Source organism: Oryx dammah, unplaced genomic scaffold, assembly GCF_014754425.2.
Source record: "Oryx dammah isolate SB20612 unplaced genomic scaffold, SCBI_Odam_1.1 HiC_scaffold_8, whole genome shotgun sequence".
Taxonomy (NCBI): Eukaryota; Metazoa; Chordata; class Mammalia; order Artiodactyla; family Bovidae; genus Oryx; species Oryx dammah.
Genome location: NW_024070192.1, coordinates 18,711,316 through 18,728,766, shown reverse-complemented (window position 1 = coordinate 18,728,766; position 17,451 = coordinate 18,711,316). Strand labels below are relative to the sequence as shown.

The following is a 17,451-nucleotide window of genomic DNA, read 5'->3' as shown; positions in this document are numbered from 1 at the left end:
AATCAATGACCTGTGCCTTAAGCAAAAACTCCACGACCACCCCCCCACACACACACATGTGCATACACACTCGGAGCCAGGATTCTGGAGTAGAAGAAATTCAATATCAAAAATACCAAAATACTTATCCTTTTCCAGGGTACAACCAGCATTCATTCATTCTCTTAGTAAACATCCCCGAATGTTTAAGAGTTCACTCCAGCATCAGCACCTCTTGGAAATGCTTTTTGATGCCCCCATGGGTTGATTGAGTAGCCATTTCTTGGTGCTCCCATAACAGCTTCTCATTACAGAGTGCTAATCAGGACCTTCTTCCTATCCACTGCCTTAGACTCTGGGCCTCTGGATGTAGGGACCCTGCCTTGATCAATGGTGCTCATTAGATGGTTGTTGAATGAATACATCCACCCCAACCTTATCCATGGTTTTGATTACCTGTGGTCAACCTTGGTCCAAAAATATTAAATGGGAAGCTCCAGAAATAAACAATCTTCAAGTTTTCAATTGCATGCCATTTTGGGAAGAGTGATGATGCCTGTCCCAGAGTATCTTAGCTGATAGTCACTAAGTGGCCTTCTAAATTAGATCGACTGTCTTGCTACCACATTGCTTGTGTTTATTTTTCTCAAAATCACCCCAAAGCATCAGAGAAGTGATGCTGGTTATTCAGGTTTGCCACAGAGAAGCTGTAAAACATTAATACTTCCTTTAAGTGAAAAGGTGAATGTGCTCAACTTTAAAAGGAAAGAAAAAAAATCAAACACTGGGGTTGCTAAGATGAACCTTCTATCCCAGAGACTGTGAAGAAGGAAAAAGAAATATATTTCAGCTTTGCTCTTGCACCTCAAAGTGCAAAAGTTATGGCTACACTGCGTGATAAGCTCTCAGTTAAGATGGAAAAGGCATTAAATTAATACAATAAGATATTTTATGTATATGAGAGATCACATTCACATAACTTTTATTACGTTGTTGTTTAGTCACTAAGTTGTATCTGACTCTTTTGCAACTCCATGGACTATAGCCCTCTGTCCATGGGATTTCCCAGGCAAGAATACTAGAGTGGGCTGCCATTTTCTTCTCTGGGGGATCTTCCCAAACCAGGAATCAAATCTGTGTCTCCAGCATTGGCAGGCAGGTTCTTTACCACTGAGCCACTTGGGAGGCCCATTAGGATGAGTACAACTTCCCAAAGTGGTTTTTAACATGCTGAGTTTGAGACCCTCTGCTTTGAACACTTGCTAATTCACATGTGTTCCATGAAGAGCAGCACTCGGGCATGACCAGGAACTGTTTAGATATGCAAAATCTCTGGTCCCACCCAAGATCTACAGAATCAGAATGGACATTTATTACAGTACACTGATAAAATCATTTTACTTTATTATTATTGTTGTTGATCTCTTACTGTGCCTAATTTATAACTTGAACTTTACCATAGGTGAGTATATATAGGAAAAAATAATATATATAGGGTTCAATACTATCACAGTTGCAGGCATCCACTGGGGGTCTTGGAACGTATCCCCCACAGATAATGGGTGACCACTGGACTTAAAGTTCATGCTATAATTTTTAAAGGAACTGGATAATTTATTAGAAGATATAATAGGGGCGGAAATCTTGCACAATAGCAACCCCAGTGCAAAATACTCAGCAAAACGCAGGACACCTATATAACTAAACCTAGCAAGGAATCTAATTCAAACTTTGGGATTTCACAGATCAGCAAAACTTCCAAAATATACATTATCAACTTAAGCATTCAGAAATAAGAAAATAATTCTAGGGACTTTCCTGGTGGAGGAACTTCTAAAAAAAATTCTAATTGCAGAGCCCTTTTATAAAAGGAAGACCATTTTAACCCCAAAGAGTAGGGAGAGGAGAGAGACTCTTGAGACAAAGGGCAGTTTGTGTTGTTGTTGTTTCTCTGGACACACAGTGAGGCTGGTGGGACCTTAATTCTCCTACCAGCGGTTGAGCCCAGACCCGTGGCAGTGAGGCCACCGAGTCCTAATCACTGGACAACCGGTGAAGTGTTAGTCACTAAGTCATGCTCAACTCTTTGCAACCCCATGGACTGCAGCCCACCAGGCTCCTCTGTCCATGGGGTTTTCCAGACAAGGATACTAGGATGGGTTGCCATTTCCTTCTCCAGGGGATCTTCACGACCCAGGGATTGAACTTGGGTCTCCTGCACTGCAGGCAGATTCTCTGGACAACCAGAGAATTCCCAAAATGGCAGTTCTTTGAGAGGAATGAATTTTCTTTAATAAGAAAGTCACCATGTTGTCTTTTTTATCACATTGCCACTGCCTGGAAACACGCCAATCTAAACAGCATTGCCTAGCAGACAGGCCGCTGGGGACCCTGGGCTAGAGGGAGGCCTGAATACGTGGAGAGGCAGAACACAGTCCTGGAAGGCAAGATTAAAGAGCCCTAATTCCTCCTAGATTGTTGTTCAGTCACTAAGTTATGTCTGGCTCTTTGAGACCCCGTGGGCTGCAGCACGCCAGGTCCCTCTGTCCTCCACCATCTCCTAGAGTTTGCTCAAATTCATGTCCATTGAGTCAGTGATGCTATCTAACCACCTCTTCCTCTACCACCCTCTTCTCCTTTTGCCTTCAGTCTTTCCCAGCACCAAGGTCTTTTCCAGTGAATCAGCTCTTCACATCAGGTGGCCAAAGTATTGAAGCTTCAGCTGCAGCACCAGTCCTTCCAATGAGTATTCAGAGTTGATTTCTTTAGGATTGACTGGTTTGATCTCCTTGTTGTCCAAGGGAACCTCAAGAGTCTTCTCCAGCACCACAATTTGAAAGCATCAATTCTTTGGCTCTCAGCCTTCTTTATGGTCCACCTCTCACATCCGTACATGACTATTGGAAAAACCATAGTTTTGACTATAAGGGCGTTTGTCAGTAAAGTCACATCTCTGCTTTTTAATACGCTGTCTAGGTTTGTCATTGTGGATTACTTTAATGCAATTCCAGTTAAGATTGGAGAAGGCAATGGCACCCCACTCCAGTACTCTTGCCTGAAAAATCCATGGATGGAGGAGCCTGGTAGGCTGCAGTCCACGGGGTCGCTGAGAGTCGAACACAACTGAGTGACTTGACTTTCACTTTTCACTTTCATGCATTGGAGAAGGAAATGGCAACCCACTCCAGTGTTCTTGCCTAGAGAATCCCAGGGACGGGGAAGCCTGGTGGGCTGCCGTCTATGGGGTTGCACAGAGTCGAACACGACCGAAGTGACTTAGCAGCAGCAGCAGCAGCAGTTAAAATCCCACTTGGAAGAGGGAATACTCTGACAAAATGAACCTGGAGCTCCCCCTTCTAGAATAAACAAGCAAGACTAAGAAAAAAAAAATAAGAGAGTAACTTGAAACGTTCCTTACTATTAGGTTGGTGCAAAAATAATTGTGGATTTGCATTGCTGAACTTTGCTGTTTGATATTGAAATGCATTTTTGAATAAATGGTTATGTTATACATCATTTTAATGTGCATTTCCCATTTTGTGGGTCTTTTTTTTTTTTTTTTGCTAATGACATTACTTGCTGTTTATTTTACATTTGTTTTAGGCTAGGGGAATCATGTGAGACAAAAAACAAATTCAGGAAATCCTCTTATTTGAGTTCAAACTGGGTCACAGAGCCTCAGAGACAACACCCAACATCAACAAAACACTTGAGCCAGGAACTGCTAATGAATGTACAGTGCAGTGATGGTTCAAGGAGTTTAGCAAAGGAGGCAAGAGCCTTGAAGATGAAGATCGCAATGCCCAGTCATCAGAAGTTGACAACGACCAATTGAGAAGATCATCGAAGCTGATCCTCTTACAACTACACGAGAAGTTGTCAAAGAATTCAGCATCGACTATTCTTTGGTCATTTGGCATTTGAAGCAAATTGAAAAGGTGAAAAAGCTCCATAAGTGGATGCCTCATGAGGTGACTAAAAATCAAAAAAATGGTCATTTTGAAGTGTTGTCTTCTCTTATTCTTTGCAACAAACCATTTCTCAATTGGATTGTGACGTGCAATGAAAAGTGAATTTTATATGATAACTAATGAGGACCAGCTCAGTGGCTAGACTGAGAAGCAGCTCCAAAGCACTTCCCAAAGCCAAACTTGCACCAAAAAAGTCATGGGCAGTGTTTCGTGGTCTGCTGCCTATCTGATCCACTACAGCTTCTGAATCTCCGTGAAACCATTACATCTGAGAAGTATGCTCAGCAAATCAATGAGATGCACTGAAAACTTCAGTGCCTGCAGCTGGCCTTGTTCAACCGAATGGGCCCACAACACCACCTGACCACGCATTGCATAACCAATACTTCAAAAGTTGAACTAATTGGGCTACGAAGTTTTGCCTCATTCGCCATACTCACCTGACTTCTCGCCAACCGACTACCACTTCTTCAAGCGTTTTGACAACTTTTTGCAGGGAAAACATTTCCACAACCAGCAGGAGGCAGAAAATACTTTCCAAGAGTTCACTGAATCCTGAAGCAGGGAGTTTTATGCAACAGGAATAAATAAACTTATTTCTCATTGGCAAAAATGTGTTGGATGTAATGGTTCCTATTTTGATTAATGAAGATGTGTTTGAGCCTAGTTATAATGATTATGAATTTCCCAGGTTGTGCTGGTGGTAGAGAATCCGCTTGCCAATGCAGGACACACAAGAGATGCTGGTTCGATCCCTGGGTCAGGAAGATCCCCTTTAGTAGGAAATGGTAATCTGCTCCAGTATTTTTGCCTGGAAAATCCCATGGAGAGAGGAGCCTGGAAGGTTACAGTCTGTGGTGTTGCAAAGAGTTGAACACAACTGAACAACTGAGCATAGCACATGATATGATAAGAATCCTTTCTGCCCTTCGAAGCACAGGCTACTGTGCCAAGAGGGGAAAAGGATTAAAAAAAAAAAAAAAAAACTGGCAGCAGAATTCCCTTTAGAAATTCAACTGTCAGGCTTCCCTTGTGGTTCAGCTGGTAAAGAATCCGGCTGCAATGTGGGAGACCTGGGTTCGACCTCTGGGTTGGGAAGTTCCCCTGGAGAAGGAAAAGGCTACCCACTCCAGTATTCTGGCCTAGAGAATTCCATGGACTATACAGTCCATGGGGTCGCAAAGAGTCAACATGACTGAGCGACTTAAAAAAAAAAGAAAGAAATTCAACTGTCTTTATTAGGAAAATACTTTGGTGCCAATTTGGAGCATAAAGGAAATTCCCTCCACCTGAAGGGTAAGGGCAAAATAGACAGGCAGTGGCTGGCAGATTTGGCTACACATTAGAATCACTAAATGGCAACCCACTCCAGTATTCTTGGCTGGAAAATCCCATGGACAAAGAGGAGCCTGATGGACTACAGTCCATGGGGTTGCAAAGAGTCGGATACATCTGGGCAGCTAACACTTTCACTTAGAATCACTTGGGGCACTTTAAAACATACTGCATCCCAGGTTCCACTCTCAGCCTCAGAGAGGCTGGTTAGACCCTGTTTCCTCTTCTGGAGCACTGAGAAAGACTACATCTCCCAGCTTCCCTTGTAATAACCCAGGAGACTAGATCCCTGAATCATTGTTAGGAGTACCAGCCCATCTCCATCAGATGTGATGTGAACAAGAAAGGAATAATAAAGTTGTTAAACTATTAAGCTGTGATGTTCTGATTGTCAGTTACAGCTGATAGCCTTTCTTGAATTTCTGATTTAATTGCTCTGAACTGGCATCCAAACAATTGGTTTTTGTTTTTAATTCTCCAGGCAATTTTAATGGGTAGCCAGTGTTGAGAACCACTGAGGTGGACAGAAATACAAGTGCAGAGTCGCTGGTTTAGTAAAGAAAGACTGAGTTTCCAGGGGTGCCCCAGGGGATGGGAAGAAGTTTGTCCACTATGAGAGAAACAAGCAGGAGAGGGACCAGCAACATGAAGGGAGGACCCAAGGAGGAAAAGTTGGCTAAGAAAACATTCCCTGAGCTGGGAATGGCCAAGGGACATTTTGGAATTGGAGTGTTTACTATTCGGTTCTCAATTCTCATCAGAGCTGTTAGGTGGGTGACATGAGGCCCCATGGCTGCCTCCAAATCACCAGTCAAGCTGTCCCCACACTAGTCCCTGTGTGAGTGGATGCTTTGGAGAAATCAAAGGAAGGGAGCCAGTTCAACATTTGGTTGTCATAGAAGGGAACAGCCAAAGCCCTTCTTGAGAATGTTCAGTGAGCATCCTGGGATCCCCTGAGGAACTCAGGTGGGAAGGAAACTGACCCCTCAATCACACACCCATGGAGACATTGGGATGATATTTCAACCACTCTCTATGGCCCCTGCTGCTGAGCACCTAGAACCAACCCTAGCATTACCCCGGGAGAAGCCATGACACCTTACAGAGGATGAACTTGAGGTCCAGAGAAGGAGAAGAACCTGCCTAAGACCACACAGCAAGTCCTGGGTAAAGCTGAGTGGATTAGCTATGGGTTCCTGAGTTCCCCAGCCTTCATGGATGCTCATAGACTCCTGGATACAAGCCTTTAACGAGAGCATCTTCTGGGGCTGGGGAGTGTGGAACAGTGGGACATCACAGAACACAAGACATGTCACTCCAGCTTCCATTCCAGAATCATCTATGCTGTGCTCCCCCAACTCTAAACCTTTCCCGCAGCCATCCACTCAATCCCAACAAAAGACAAACAGAGCCTAGAACCTTAGCTTTCACATTTAATCAAAGGAAAGAAAACCAGTCAGACAGAAAGCTCAGGAATTAGATGGCTGAGGGATGGGACAGGGGAAGGACAGCTGGGCTGGGACTGGGTGTGGACAGGCGGACGGGGTCCTCATTATCCTGAGGTTCCTCAGTACAAGCGTCCACAGTGGGAGGGGGGAGGATGAGCACACATACCTGTTCCAACCCAGCCCTGGTCCCTCAAATGGGGCTGAGGCAGGGGAGGAAGGAAGCTGTTCAGAGAGGGATGGAGACAGGAAAGGAGGGGCCCAGCCCTGACCCTCGGGCATCACCAGAGGAGAAGATGGAGATTCACCCCAAAGAACCAGGTACCAGCTCCTCAGCACGATGTCCAGCGCCCATTCCCATCCAAGAAGATGGTCTTCTAATCAGGGCACTCTGGAGCATTACCAAAGGGAAGGGGGTGGCTGCCTCTATTCCCAAGTCTTCTGGGTGAGGTGGGGATGGATGGACAAAGGGCGCCATGGCCCTGGGCCAGCAGAACACCCATTTTCCTCCCACTCCTAGTCTCCTTGGGCTAAGGGTGAGGGGGAAGCAAGGGAGAGCTGAACGGAGGATAAATTAAAAGAACGTTGACTAAAGGGAAAAGAGGAAAGCAGAGGTGCATAGTGGATGCAGAGCTATGCAAATGAGATGGGAGCAGGCTTGACAGGCACATCTCACTTGTATACCTAGGCAAATGCAAATGAGATCCCTAATATAATAAATATATTTCTAACTTTGTAATAAATATTCTGTTTCTTCTCCCTCCCCTTCCCTAAGAAATGGGCACACAGTGGTTCAGGGGCCAGCTTGGGCTGACACTGCAGCGAAGACGGACTAGACACTCAGAAGAACTGGGGAGCACAAAGGCTGGGGGTAGGGGTAGTGGGGGAGGTCCCCTACAAGGACAGGTTCACCCCAGGAAAGGTCACAGAGAAGGATGAGGGATGAGATGCCGGGGGAAGTCGAGGACAGCATTCTTTTCTTAAAAGGGATTCTCCTATTTTACACAATCGCCCTCCCAAGGACTGGAGGGCAGGCATTTAGGATCAGGAGACAATAGGAGAGTTGGAGGAAGATATCCCGGGAGGGCCAAGCCTCTGGAATCTGGGATAAGCGTCTCATAAGAAATGGGAGCTGGTGGTGAGCCCCAAAAAGGGGGGCCCCCAGGGAGTAACCTCCAAAGCAAAAGTACCTTTTGCTTCTCCCTTTCCCAAAACGAAGCGAGACACACACACACACCAGTGGCAGAAACAGACCAGACACCGCCGCAAGGCGAAACAGAAACTGCAGACTACGGGGGAATGGCGCCCCCTGGAGTCACGCAGGGAGCCTGCTGGGGCACAACTGTCCTCCGAGCCCACACCTCATGGCCCGGCCCTCACCCTGCCTCAGCCCTCAGGCAGCCTCATGCCACCTGGACCCGGCCAGAGAGACCAAAATGGACAGCAACGACGGACAGGGGGCCCAGACATACCCCCGCCACGGGCCACGGAGGCCTGGGAGTTCTCCCGTCCGAAGTTGCAGGCTCCTCTCCTCACGGGGCTTGGCCTCCAACCCACCCCAGGGGCCCATGGCCCCTGCCAGCCTTGCCCTGCAGGGAGCAAGAGCTGCCCTGTCAGGGTCACCTTGGAGAAGTCCGTGGAGAGACTTCGGCAGTGAAAAGCTGTGGATGAGGGAAGGACAGGGACCCAGCCCCGTTCCGAGGGGGCTGAGAGCTGCACGGGTCCCTGGCTGTAACTAGCTGGTGCTTTGGTCCTTCAACCTTTGGGATGGCACCAGGATGGCACCCCTACCCGGGCCTGCCTGGTTGCCAGGGAGTCATGTACTCCCCTTGGTCACAGGGAACCAGCCTAAGACCGGCTCCTAGGCGGGAGGGGTGAGAAGGAGGAGGAGCCTAGGAATGGGGAGGGGGTGGGGCCAGTCCAGAGGAGGAAAAGTGATTGGAGAGGGGACTGGTGGGAGGGGGGCGGGCAGTGTACCTACGACCACGTGTGGTCCCAAAGTAGCTTTTCTCTCCTCTGGACTGAGCATTACCGAGGTGACTCTGACACCCTCCTGGGCACGGTCTGGCCCCCAGAGAGGGACATCTGGTGGCCAATGGATGAAGGGAGTGGGCAGCACCTGGGCACAGGGGTACCCCATGAACACCCACCTCCCTGGCAGTACATGCCTCTGCGCTGAAGCCAGATGAAGGGCCGAGACCCAGGAAGAGCCAGAGAGCCAGGGACGGGAGCTGAGGATGGGGGCTGGGGGTCACGGGTGGGAAGGGGACGGATTCAGGGTTTGGTTATGACCCAGAGAGCCGAGGTCCAGGTGAACAGCCTCAGTACACCCAGCTGACAGGCACCCACTGGGGCTCAGTGCGCAGCTTCTCCATGGCGGCCTGGAGCTCACGGAAGGTCCTCTCCAGGTTGCTGTTGACCAGGCAGAGGTCGAAGTAGTGCCCGTAGCCCCTCTGGATGCGGCTGCTCTCCTCCACTGTCCGCCTCAGGTCCGCCTCCTGCCGGCACAAGCGGGCCTACCACCCGTCAGTGTCTCCCAGACACCCCTCCATGTAGGGGACCCAGAGCCTGTATCATCTATGCCCTTCCCCAGAGCCCAAAGTACCAACCATGGGGGCTCAGAGCCCCTGGCTTGGGAGGCAGCAGGCCCTCCCTGCATGCCCCATGGCAGCTCTCCTGTAACCATGGACAGACAGGTGGGTAGAGGAAGGAAGGAAATAACCTTTAGGAAGTGACAAGCGCAACACTGAACACTTGTAACCTGCATAATCTTCACTACAGCTCTGCAAGTAGAACTAATTATTCCCATTTAAACAGAGAAAACTCAGACACACAGAGGCCACACAGACAGCCTAGTGGCGGCACAGGGTCTGCCTGACTCCAAAACCAGTCCTCCCTTCAGTCTGACCAGGCCCCCTTACCTGGGCAGCCTGAGGGGCACATCCCTGTGTGGCCCAGGACAAACCTGGTCCCAGACCCAATCCAAGTTGGTGGGGCAGAGGCGGGAGAACTTGAATACTGACTTAAATAACCCCAGGCAGGAGCTCAAGGACTGGCCCAGCTTTGTCTGAGGGGCTCCAGTAGGCCTTGCTTGTGTCTGGCGGTGGGGGGGTGGGGGGGCGCGGGGGCTTGGTGCTGCAGCCCTGGGGAGCCCAGCCCAGACCTTGCTCGTGGGCCTGCATAGTGCTCCAAACTGAGCCTGAGAGCTGCAGTACCAGATATGGCCAACAGAGGGACCCCTGGGTTCAACTCTCTGCAAACCCTGCACCTTAAGAGGAAGACTGTTCCCAGGGGTCCCTGGGAGCTGAGGGGTGCCCCGGAGTCGTGCAACACCTGACTTGAAGCCTCTCCTCCATGCACTGCCTCCTCCCTGATGCTACCTGGTCCCTCCAGCCAGCCTTCCAGTCTCTAGCTTCCTCCCTCCCTTCAGCCTTTCCCCCAGCTGTCAACAGCCCACCTCTGCCCTCCGGCCCTCTGGGCTCCCTAGAGTCAGCCTTCTGTTCCCACAGAGTGGACTGGGCAGGGCCTGGCAGAAGCTCCCGTGCCCCGGACTAGCTGCATCCCTTCATTTCCTTGCTCAGACCTCCATGTCCACACCTATAAAGTGAGAATTGTTAGTCCTACCTCACTGGGTGGGTGCCTTGGGTGGGCGCCTCTCCCCTTGTGGACACCATCTCCTTCTCTTCCTCAGCTCTGGCTGGCCCCTACTCCCAGGCAGCCACTAGGCCCCTCCCACCATACCTCAGAGGCCCTCACCGTGAGCTGCTTGGTGGACACCCCACTCTCCAGCGCCGCCCGGTTCATGGCCCGCAGGGTCTCAAAGTCAGGGGCCTCGATGAACACCACATAAGGGACAAACTCAGCTGTTCTCAGCACCTTCACTGCCTGCAGAAGAGGAGGGCCAGCAGTATATCCCCATGTACATCTGGGGTGATGGGGTGAGGACAGGTACCTAGGAACAGAGGAGAATGAGGTACCTGGGCTTCTAGAACATGAAACCTGGGAGTGAATGGAAGAACAGCTGGCTGGTAGCTGGGATGGGGTGAACTGGAGGAAACTAGAAGAGTGGGGGTGCAGGAGACTGAGAAAGGGGTTCTGGGTGGGCTGTGGCCCTAGCAGTAATTGAGGGGTTATACTAGGATGTGTGGAAATATATGGGGAAATATTGGGGGCAAGCAGAGTACCCAGAGAGGTACTGAGCAGGCTGGGAAGGAGTGGGCCAGCAGTACCTGGGGGTTGACATCCAGCACGCACACCCGGCCAGCAGCCACCACGCCCCGGATGGAGTCGATACGTGTGCCGTACAGGTTGCCCTCGTATTCACCATGTTCCAGGTATCGCCCAGCACGGATGTCGGCCTCCATCTCCGCACGGGACACAAAGCTGTAACCCTGGCCTTCCCGTTCTGAGTCCTTGGGCCTCCGGGACGTGTCTAGGGGGAAGGAGGGGCCGATGGGCACAGGCAGGACGCATCATCTCAGACATAAGGGCTCATGCTCTCTGAGAGCCAAGAAGTCCTGTGCCCTCCTGCACACCTGCCCCTCGCCCTCAGCACTGGCACCTACAGACTCAAGATGTCCATATTGAGAGGACCTGCAGAGATCACTGCTCTAACCCAGTGTTCATAGATGCAGAGCTGAAGCCCAGAGAGGGCAATATGCAGCCCAAAGCCACACAGCAAGGCCAAGCACACCTGGGGTCAGCACTCAGGTTCCTGCCTCTAGGAACCAGGAGCTTTCATACCCCAGCTGCCTCTGTCACCAAGAAGCCCTGTCTTATACAAGCCCATGCACAGCTCATAGCTCTGTTTCACTATGGGCTTTCAGCAAGTGAAACGTGAGGGAAGAGGCAAGGCTAGCAACGCCCACCTGGCCAATGGGTCCTGAGACAGCTCTCTGAGCCCTCCCAGCCTGCAGTTCCCACACTCACCCATAGAGGGCGCACACCCTACACCTCTCGCCCAAAGGTATCACTTCACCTGAGGCAGATGCCCATTTAGAGGACCAGCCCTGGCCCCCAGGGCAGCCCCTGCTCCCTCGCCCCCAACCCCCCACCCAGCAGGACCCGGTTCCCACTCACAGGGCACTGTGGTGCCGTAGCGATCTGGATCCCACATGATGAGTTTGTTCTTCAGGCTGCGGCGGCCCACGCCCTGAGCCCCAATCAGCACCAGGGTTTTCCGGCGGAAGGGGGGCATGCGGGCCACCTCCTCATAAATGAGCAGCTCATGACGGTCAAACTCTGGACACAGGGAGACGGCACTGCTCATCAGATGGAGGGGGTGCGGTGGGGCTCTTAGGGAGGCTGAGGGTAAGAGGGCAGGAGCCAACGCAGCAGGGAGAAACCAGGCAGGGCTTAGGGACAGGACTGGCAGCCTCAGAACCAAGAGATGCACCAGTTATTGGTGGGGAAAAGGGGGCGTTAGAGGAGGACAGGGAGAAAGGGGCGCCCAACACCCACCTGCATTCTTGGTGGTCAAATACATCATTCGCTTCTTTTTCTTTCCTGAAAGGCTGCCACATAGGGTCCCTGGCCATAAGGAGATGGACCAGTGAGGCCAGGCAGGGCCACGTCACATCTCAGATTTGGGGTCTTCGGGAAAGACTGTACCTGAGGTGGGTGTCAGTTCCAGGTCCCGCTTGACAAAGGCTTTCCGCTTCTCCTCCAGCAGCTGGCTGGGAATGAGCCCTGCACTGCCCCCTTCCACATGGCATGCCTAAAATGACCACGGACAGAGATCTGCCTAAGTGAACCCTCACCTCCCTGACACGCTATGCCTGGGGAGACTACATGGGCGACCAGCACTCACCTGCCACCAGTTGGCATCGTCCTGGTTTACAATCTGAAGCAGGTCCCCGGCACTGAAGCGCAGGCCTGCCTCCTTGCAGGGGATCAGGCTGTCTCGGGTCGGGTCATAGTCAAAATGGCATTTCACAAATACCTGGCCAGGGATTTGCCGAGAAGAGGTAAGGGCAGAAGCAGGGGAAAGCTGGAGGGGTCGGAGCCCTGTCCCATTGCCATCCCCTATGCCCAGAGTGGGAGCTGGGAGTGTCACACAGTCCCCCTCTTTTCACAAAGATGAGAGCCTGGCACTGCCCATCTAAAGGCATGATGCCTGAAGGCCTGCCCAGCCCACCTCCCTAGTACCTCCCTTTGCATCCAGAACAAAAGGACTCAGAAGCACAGGGGATCTGCTCGGCGGGCCTGGGGTATGCGTGATCCTAATGCAGGATCCCTCTGTCCCCCCTACACCCTCCCCTCCCCCAGAGGAGAGGGCTTTGACAAAAAGCCAGACAACCAATAGAAGAGATGGGCAGAGCAGCGAGACCTCCACAATCCACCAGCCAGGAGGCAGCTGTATGGGACACGGGACCACCCGACGCTGAGCACCCTCACATACACATAGGCACATAGTGGGCTGCGGGCGATGCAGGAATTCACTTGTACACTTGGGTACCCCAGGCTTTAGATGTGCACATGTCCCTTGCATATGCGCATGAGTGCTCAAGACTAGGGCAAGTATGCAAGCGTGTTCACAAGGTGCACAGGCCTGTACGTGGCTGGATCTGCCAGGTCCCGCCCCCCTCTTGCTCTGAGCGCACTGATTGGAGAGGAGCCGCTCCCACCCCGAGGCCAGTGACCCTGGCTGGTGGGAGGCTCAGCCACCCCCTGGGCCTTGTGCTGGGGGTAGAGCTTGGTGCAGGGGCCCACCTGGCGGGGCAGATGGGGCTCCTGGTAGCTGGGCAAGATCTTGAGGATGACGCTGCCGCTGGCGCTGCGCAGGAGCTCCTGCAGCCCGCGAGGGTCGCTGCCTACCGGCTGCCCGTTCACCTCCTTGATGATATCGCCCACGTGTAGGAGTCCTTGCTGGGCCACCATGCCCCCATGCAGAATGCGCGCGATCACCAACTCGCCACCCTCCACGCGGAATGTCACGCCCTGGGAGACAGAGGGCAAGTATGTGAAGCCCCAACTGCTCCAGGTCAGAACCTTCAAATGCGTGTCCTCAGAGCCCCTCCATTCTACCCTTCCACCCCCACCCTCATGGCCACTTTCTCTGCCATACTCTCCCCAAACTCCATCTCCAGGAGCACTAAAGGGCCACAAGTGGGTAGAACAGAGATGTGTGTGCCCGACCCTGGACAAAGCTGACCTTGTCTTCAGACCTCCCCTGACCCGACTTGATCCCGCTGCTTAATAGTAACACCCTTCCTCGGCAAGATTCCCCCTCTGGCGCGGCCGGGCATCCTCACCAGATGCTCTCCAGCTGTCTTGCGGATGCCCACCATGCGCACAGCATCGGGAGGCACAGGCTGGTTGCTGAATGTGGGGTCCAGGCCAGGGCTAGGGGGTGGTGTCTCATAGGTCTTTGAGGCCACAGAGTCGTGCGTCTCCAGGAGGGACTGGAGAGGTGGGAGGAAGGGGAGGAACCATGGGGAAGGGCCCTGAGGTCCCTTCCCATCCCAGTCCTAACTTCCTGCCGGCCCCAGCCCGGGAACCCGGGGGAGGGCCAAACCTGGAAGTGGGGCTCCTGGAGGATGCGGGCCAGCTCGGCTGCGGTGCTGCTCTGCTCCGCCAGCTGCGCCAGGTCCCGCAGGATTTCCTGCACCAGCTCCAGGTTGTTGTCCCGCACTGCCTCCAGCTTCGTCTCCTCCAGCCGCTCATGGGCCTGGGGGTGGGGGTGGAGCAGGTGAGGTCTGATGCCTCCCCAAGGGCCCCAGGGTACCAAACCGGGCCCCGTCCTCCATTCCCAGGCATCTTTCCACCCCCAGATCCGGACTTTAGACTCTACCCAAAGCACTGCTCGTGGTATTAGCCTCAGAGCCTCACTCACTGAGATATAAGCACACTCACAAATACGCACATGTGCCCTGCTATCTCCTTTCTCCCCCAAGAGCGATTGGGACCCAGTTTAGGGAAGAGAGAATCCAAAAGATAAAACCTCATTTCCATCTCTTGCCGCAGAGAGCCATTAAAGTCCCCAGACGCCAGAACTCCATAAGCATCTGAGTTCAAGGACAGCTTCTCCCACCCAACATCATGGTAGGGTGGGGTGTTGGACATCCCATGGCCCAGGATAAGGAAGCCAGGGAAGTGGAGTAGCTTGTCCAAGATCACAGGGACTCATACTTGGGTCTCCAAGCCTTGAGCTCAGTGTTCCCAGTGAGGAAAGGGACAAGATGTCAGGACACGGCACCAGGAGAGGGCTCTGAACCTACTTGTTGCTCCACTGACTCTGGGCTCCATGAGAAAAGGGAAAAGGAAGTCTCTGCCAGTGACCAGCCCAGCAGGGAGAGTTATGTCAAGTGTGAAGAAAAGAGTCCCCTTTCAAGGATATATATGGAGACTTTCTTTGCCCTCTGAATCATTTGGAAGATAGTTGCAGAGACAAAGTACTTCACCCCAAAGTACTTCAACACGCATCTCCTAAGAACAAACAGGAGATCTGGTACATAAACTGTAATAACATTATCACAGGCAAGAAACTCAACATTTGCACACCAATATAATATTATCTAATAGATAGTCCATGTTCATGTCACTACTGCCTTAAACATATTCTATAGGGCTTTATTTTTCTGATCCACAGTCTAATCAATATCAGATGTTAACTTTCGTCATCATATCCTCTTAATTTCCTTTAACCTAGAACAGACCCTTTAGTCTTTCAGAACATTTTTAAAGAGTCCAGGTCAGTAGCTTGTGGCGTGCCCCACAGCTGGATTTATCTGTTGTTTCTACATGTTTAGACTCAAGTTAATCTTTGTGGCAAGAGTTCTATGTAAGTGATCTTAAGGTTTCCCCACACTTTGAGACCATGTGACTATTCGGTTCCCCAATAATCATTCACTAATGGATTTAGTCTCCATTTATGGCTTTTGCCTGAATCAATTGTTATTATGTCGGGGTTGCAAAATAGTCATTATCTAACCCCATTATTCCTTCCACACCCATTAGCTGGCACTCTATTATAAGAAAGAGCTTTTCCTTTCCCCTCCCACTCCTCCTTCTCCTCTCTCGTTCTGCATCACTATGAACTTTTTTATTCAGTGTGTTCTAATCCATCATCATTGGTATCTTCATTGTCTCAGTCTACCCCAAATTTGTTCAGGGGAGCCCGCAGCACGCCTTTTGACTTGTTCCCATTATGAGCGCCTTCTTCCTTCCATCACCAGCTCACCTTGTACTTTCCCTACTCCAGACGTGGAATCAGCAATTTCCCCAAGGAAACCTGATTCCTTTTGCTGGGGAATGGTATTCAGAAGCCAAGATCTGGGCACTCAGTGCTCGCTGATTCTGGGTGTCATTACTTCAGTAGACATTAGCGAATCCTGACTGTTCTAATTAAAATCTAATTCTACCTGATTTTCCTTGCCTTCTCCCATTCCATATTTGTATCTCCCTTCTCCTTTGGTGAAAATTTTCTCCCAAGAACTTTAATATATTTACTTATTTATTCTGTCCTTCAATGTTCAGAAAGTTTCAGAATTGCTAAACTATTACTACATATCACCTTAGGTATCACCTTCTGTATATTTTACCCAAGTAAAAATCAAGATTTATCTGCATTCTTTTTGTCCCCAGAATAGTTTTTAAAAACTTACAATGTTAATGTAAATATTCTATATCTGGGCTGTCTACTGTGGTTGCAACTAGCCACACGTGGCTGTTGAGAAATATGACTAGTACAACTAAGAAACTGAATTTTTAATTTTATATCAGCATTTTAGCTTAAGTATTTTAATTTAAGTAAAGTATTTAAATAAGTACCCACATGGGGCTGGCTAGCGGCTACTAATATTAAATAGTACAGGCTTAGTAAATATCCCACTTAAGGCATATAGTCAGAAATTTGTGAAGTTACTTAATTCCTTTTTCTGTTCTGCTAACAATTTGATGGGAAATAGATGGGGAAACAGTGGAAACAGTATCAGACTTTATTTTGGGGGGCTCCAAAATCACTGCAGATAGTGACTCCAGCCGTGAAATTAAAAGACGCTTACTCCTTGGAAGAAAAGTTATGACCAACCTAGATAGCATATTAAAAATCAGAGACATTACTTTGCCAACAAAGGTCCGTCTAGTCAAGGCTATGGTTTTTCCAGTGTTCATGTATGGATGTGAGAGTTGGACTGTGAAGAAAGCTGAGTGCCGAAGAATTGATGCTTTTGAACTGTGGTGTTGGAGAAGACTCTTGAGAGTCCCTTGGACTGCAAAGAGATCCAACCAGTCCATTCTAAAGGAGATCAGCCCTGGGATTTCTTTGGAGGGAATGATGCTGAAGCTGAAACTCCAGTACTTTGGCCACCTCATGCAGAGTTGACTCATTGGAAAAGACTCTGATGCTGGGAGGGATTGGGGGCAGGAGGAGAAGGGGATGACAGAGGATAAGATGGCTGGATGGCATCACTGACTAGATGGATTTTAACTTTTAACTACAAATATTGAGTCTGAGTAAACTCTGGGAGTTGGTGATGGACAGGGAGGCCTGGCATGCTGTGATTCATGGGGTCGCAAAGAATCACACACGACTGAGTGACTGAACTGAACTGAACAATTTGATATATGAATGGATTCACTTATCTGCACTTAATTTCAGGGTTAGTTTTTTCATTCTTTTACAATTTAATCTTATTTTTAATATGTACAACATTCACATGGCTGCAATCTTAAATCTACATAAAAAGTAAACTCGAAAAGTCTTATTTCCATTTCATCCC

General features: G+C 50.2%; 1 protein-coding gene across 2 annotated transcripts in view; it reads right to left on the bottom strand.

Annotated features, from left to right (window-relative positions):
- Positions 1 to 5,751: 5,751 nt before the first annotated feature.
- The window catches only part of MPP2 (membrane palmitoylated protein 2), a 30,522-nt gene continuing 18,822 nt past the window's right edge, over positions 5,752 to 17,451 (bottom strand). For both annotated transcript variants that reach the window (XM_040245202.1, XM_040245201.1), the window contains exons 4-13: positions 14,247 to 14,399; positions 13,984 to 14,133; positions 13,442 to 13,669; positions 12,540 to 12,671; positions 12,341 to 12,446; positions 12,191 to 12,259; positions 11,810 to 11,971; positions 10,960 to 11,162; positions 10,487 to 10,615; positions 5,752 to 9,228 (exon numbers count right to left, since the gene is read on the bottom strand). In XM_040245202.1, coding sequence (XP_040101136.1) covers positions 9,052 to 9,228; positions 10,487 to 10,615; positions 10,960 to 11,162; positions 11,810 to 11,971; positions 12,191 to 12,259; positions 12,341 to 12,446; positions 12,540 to 12,671; positions 13,442 to 13,669; positions 13,984 to 14,133; positions 14,247 to 14,399 — 1,509 coding nt within the window. In that variant the 3' untranslated portion in view covers positions 5,752 to 9,051. The remainder of the gene's footprint in view (positions 9,229 to 10,486; positions 10,616 to 10,959; positions 11,163 to 11,809; positions 11,972 to 12,190; positions 12,260 to 12,340; positions 12,447 to 12,539; positions 12,672 to 13,441; positions 13,670 to 13,983; positions 14,134 to 14,246; positions 14,400 to 17,451) is intronic.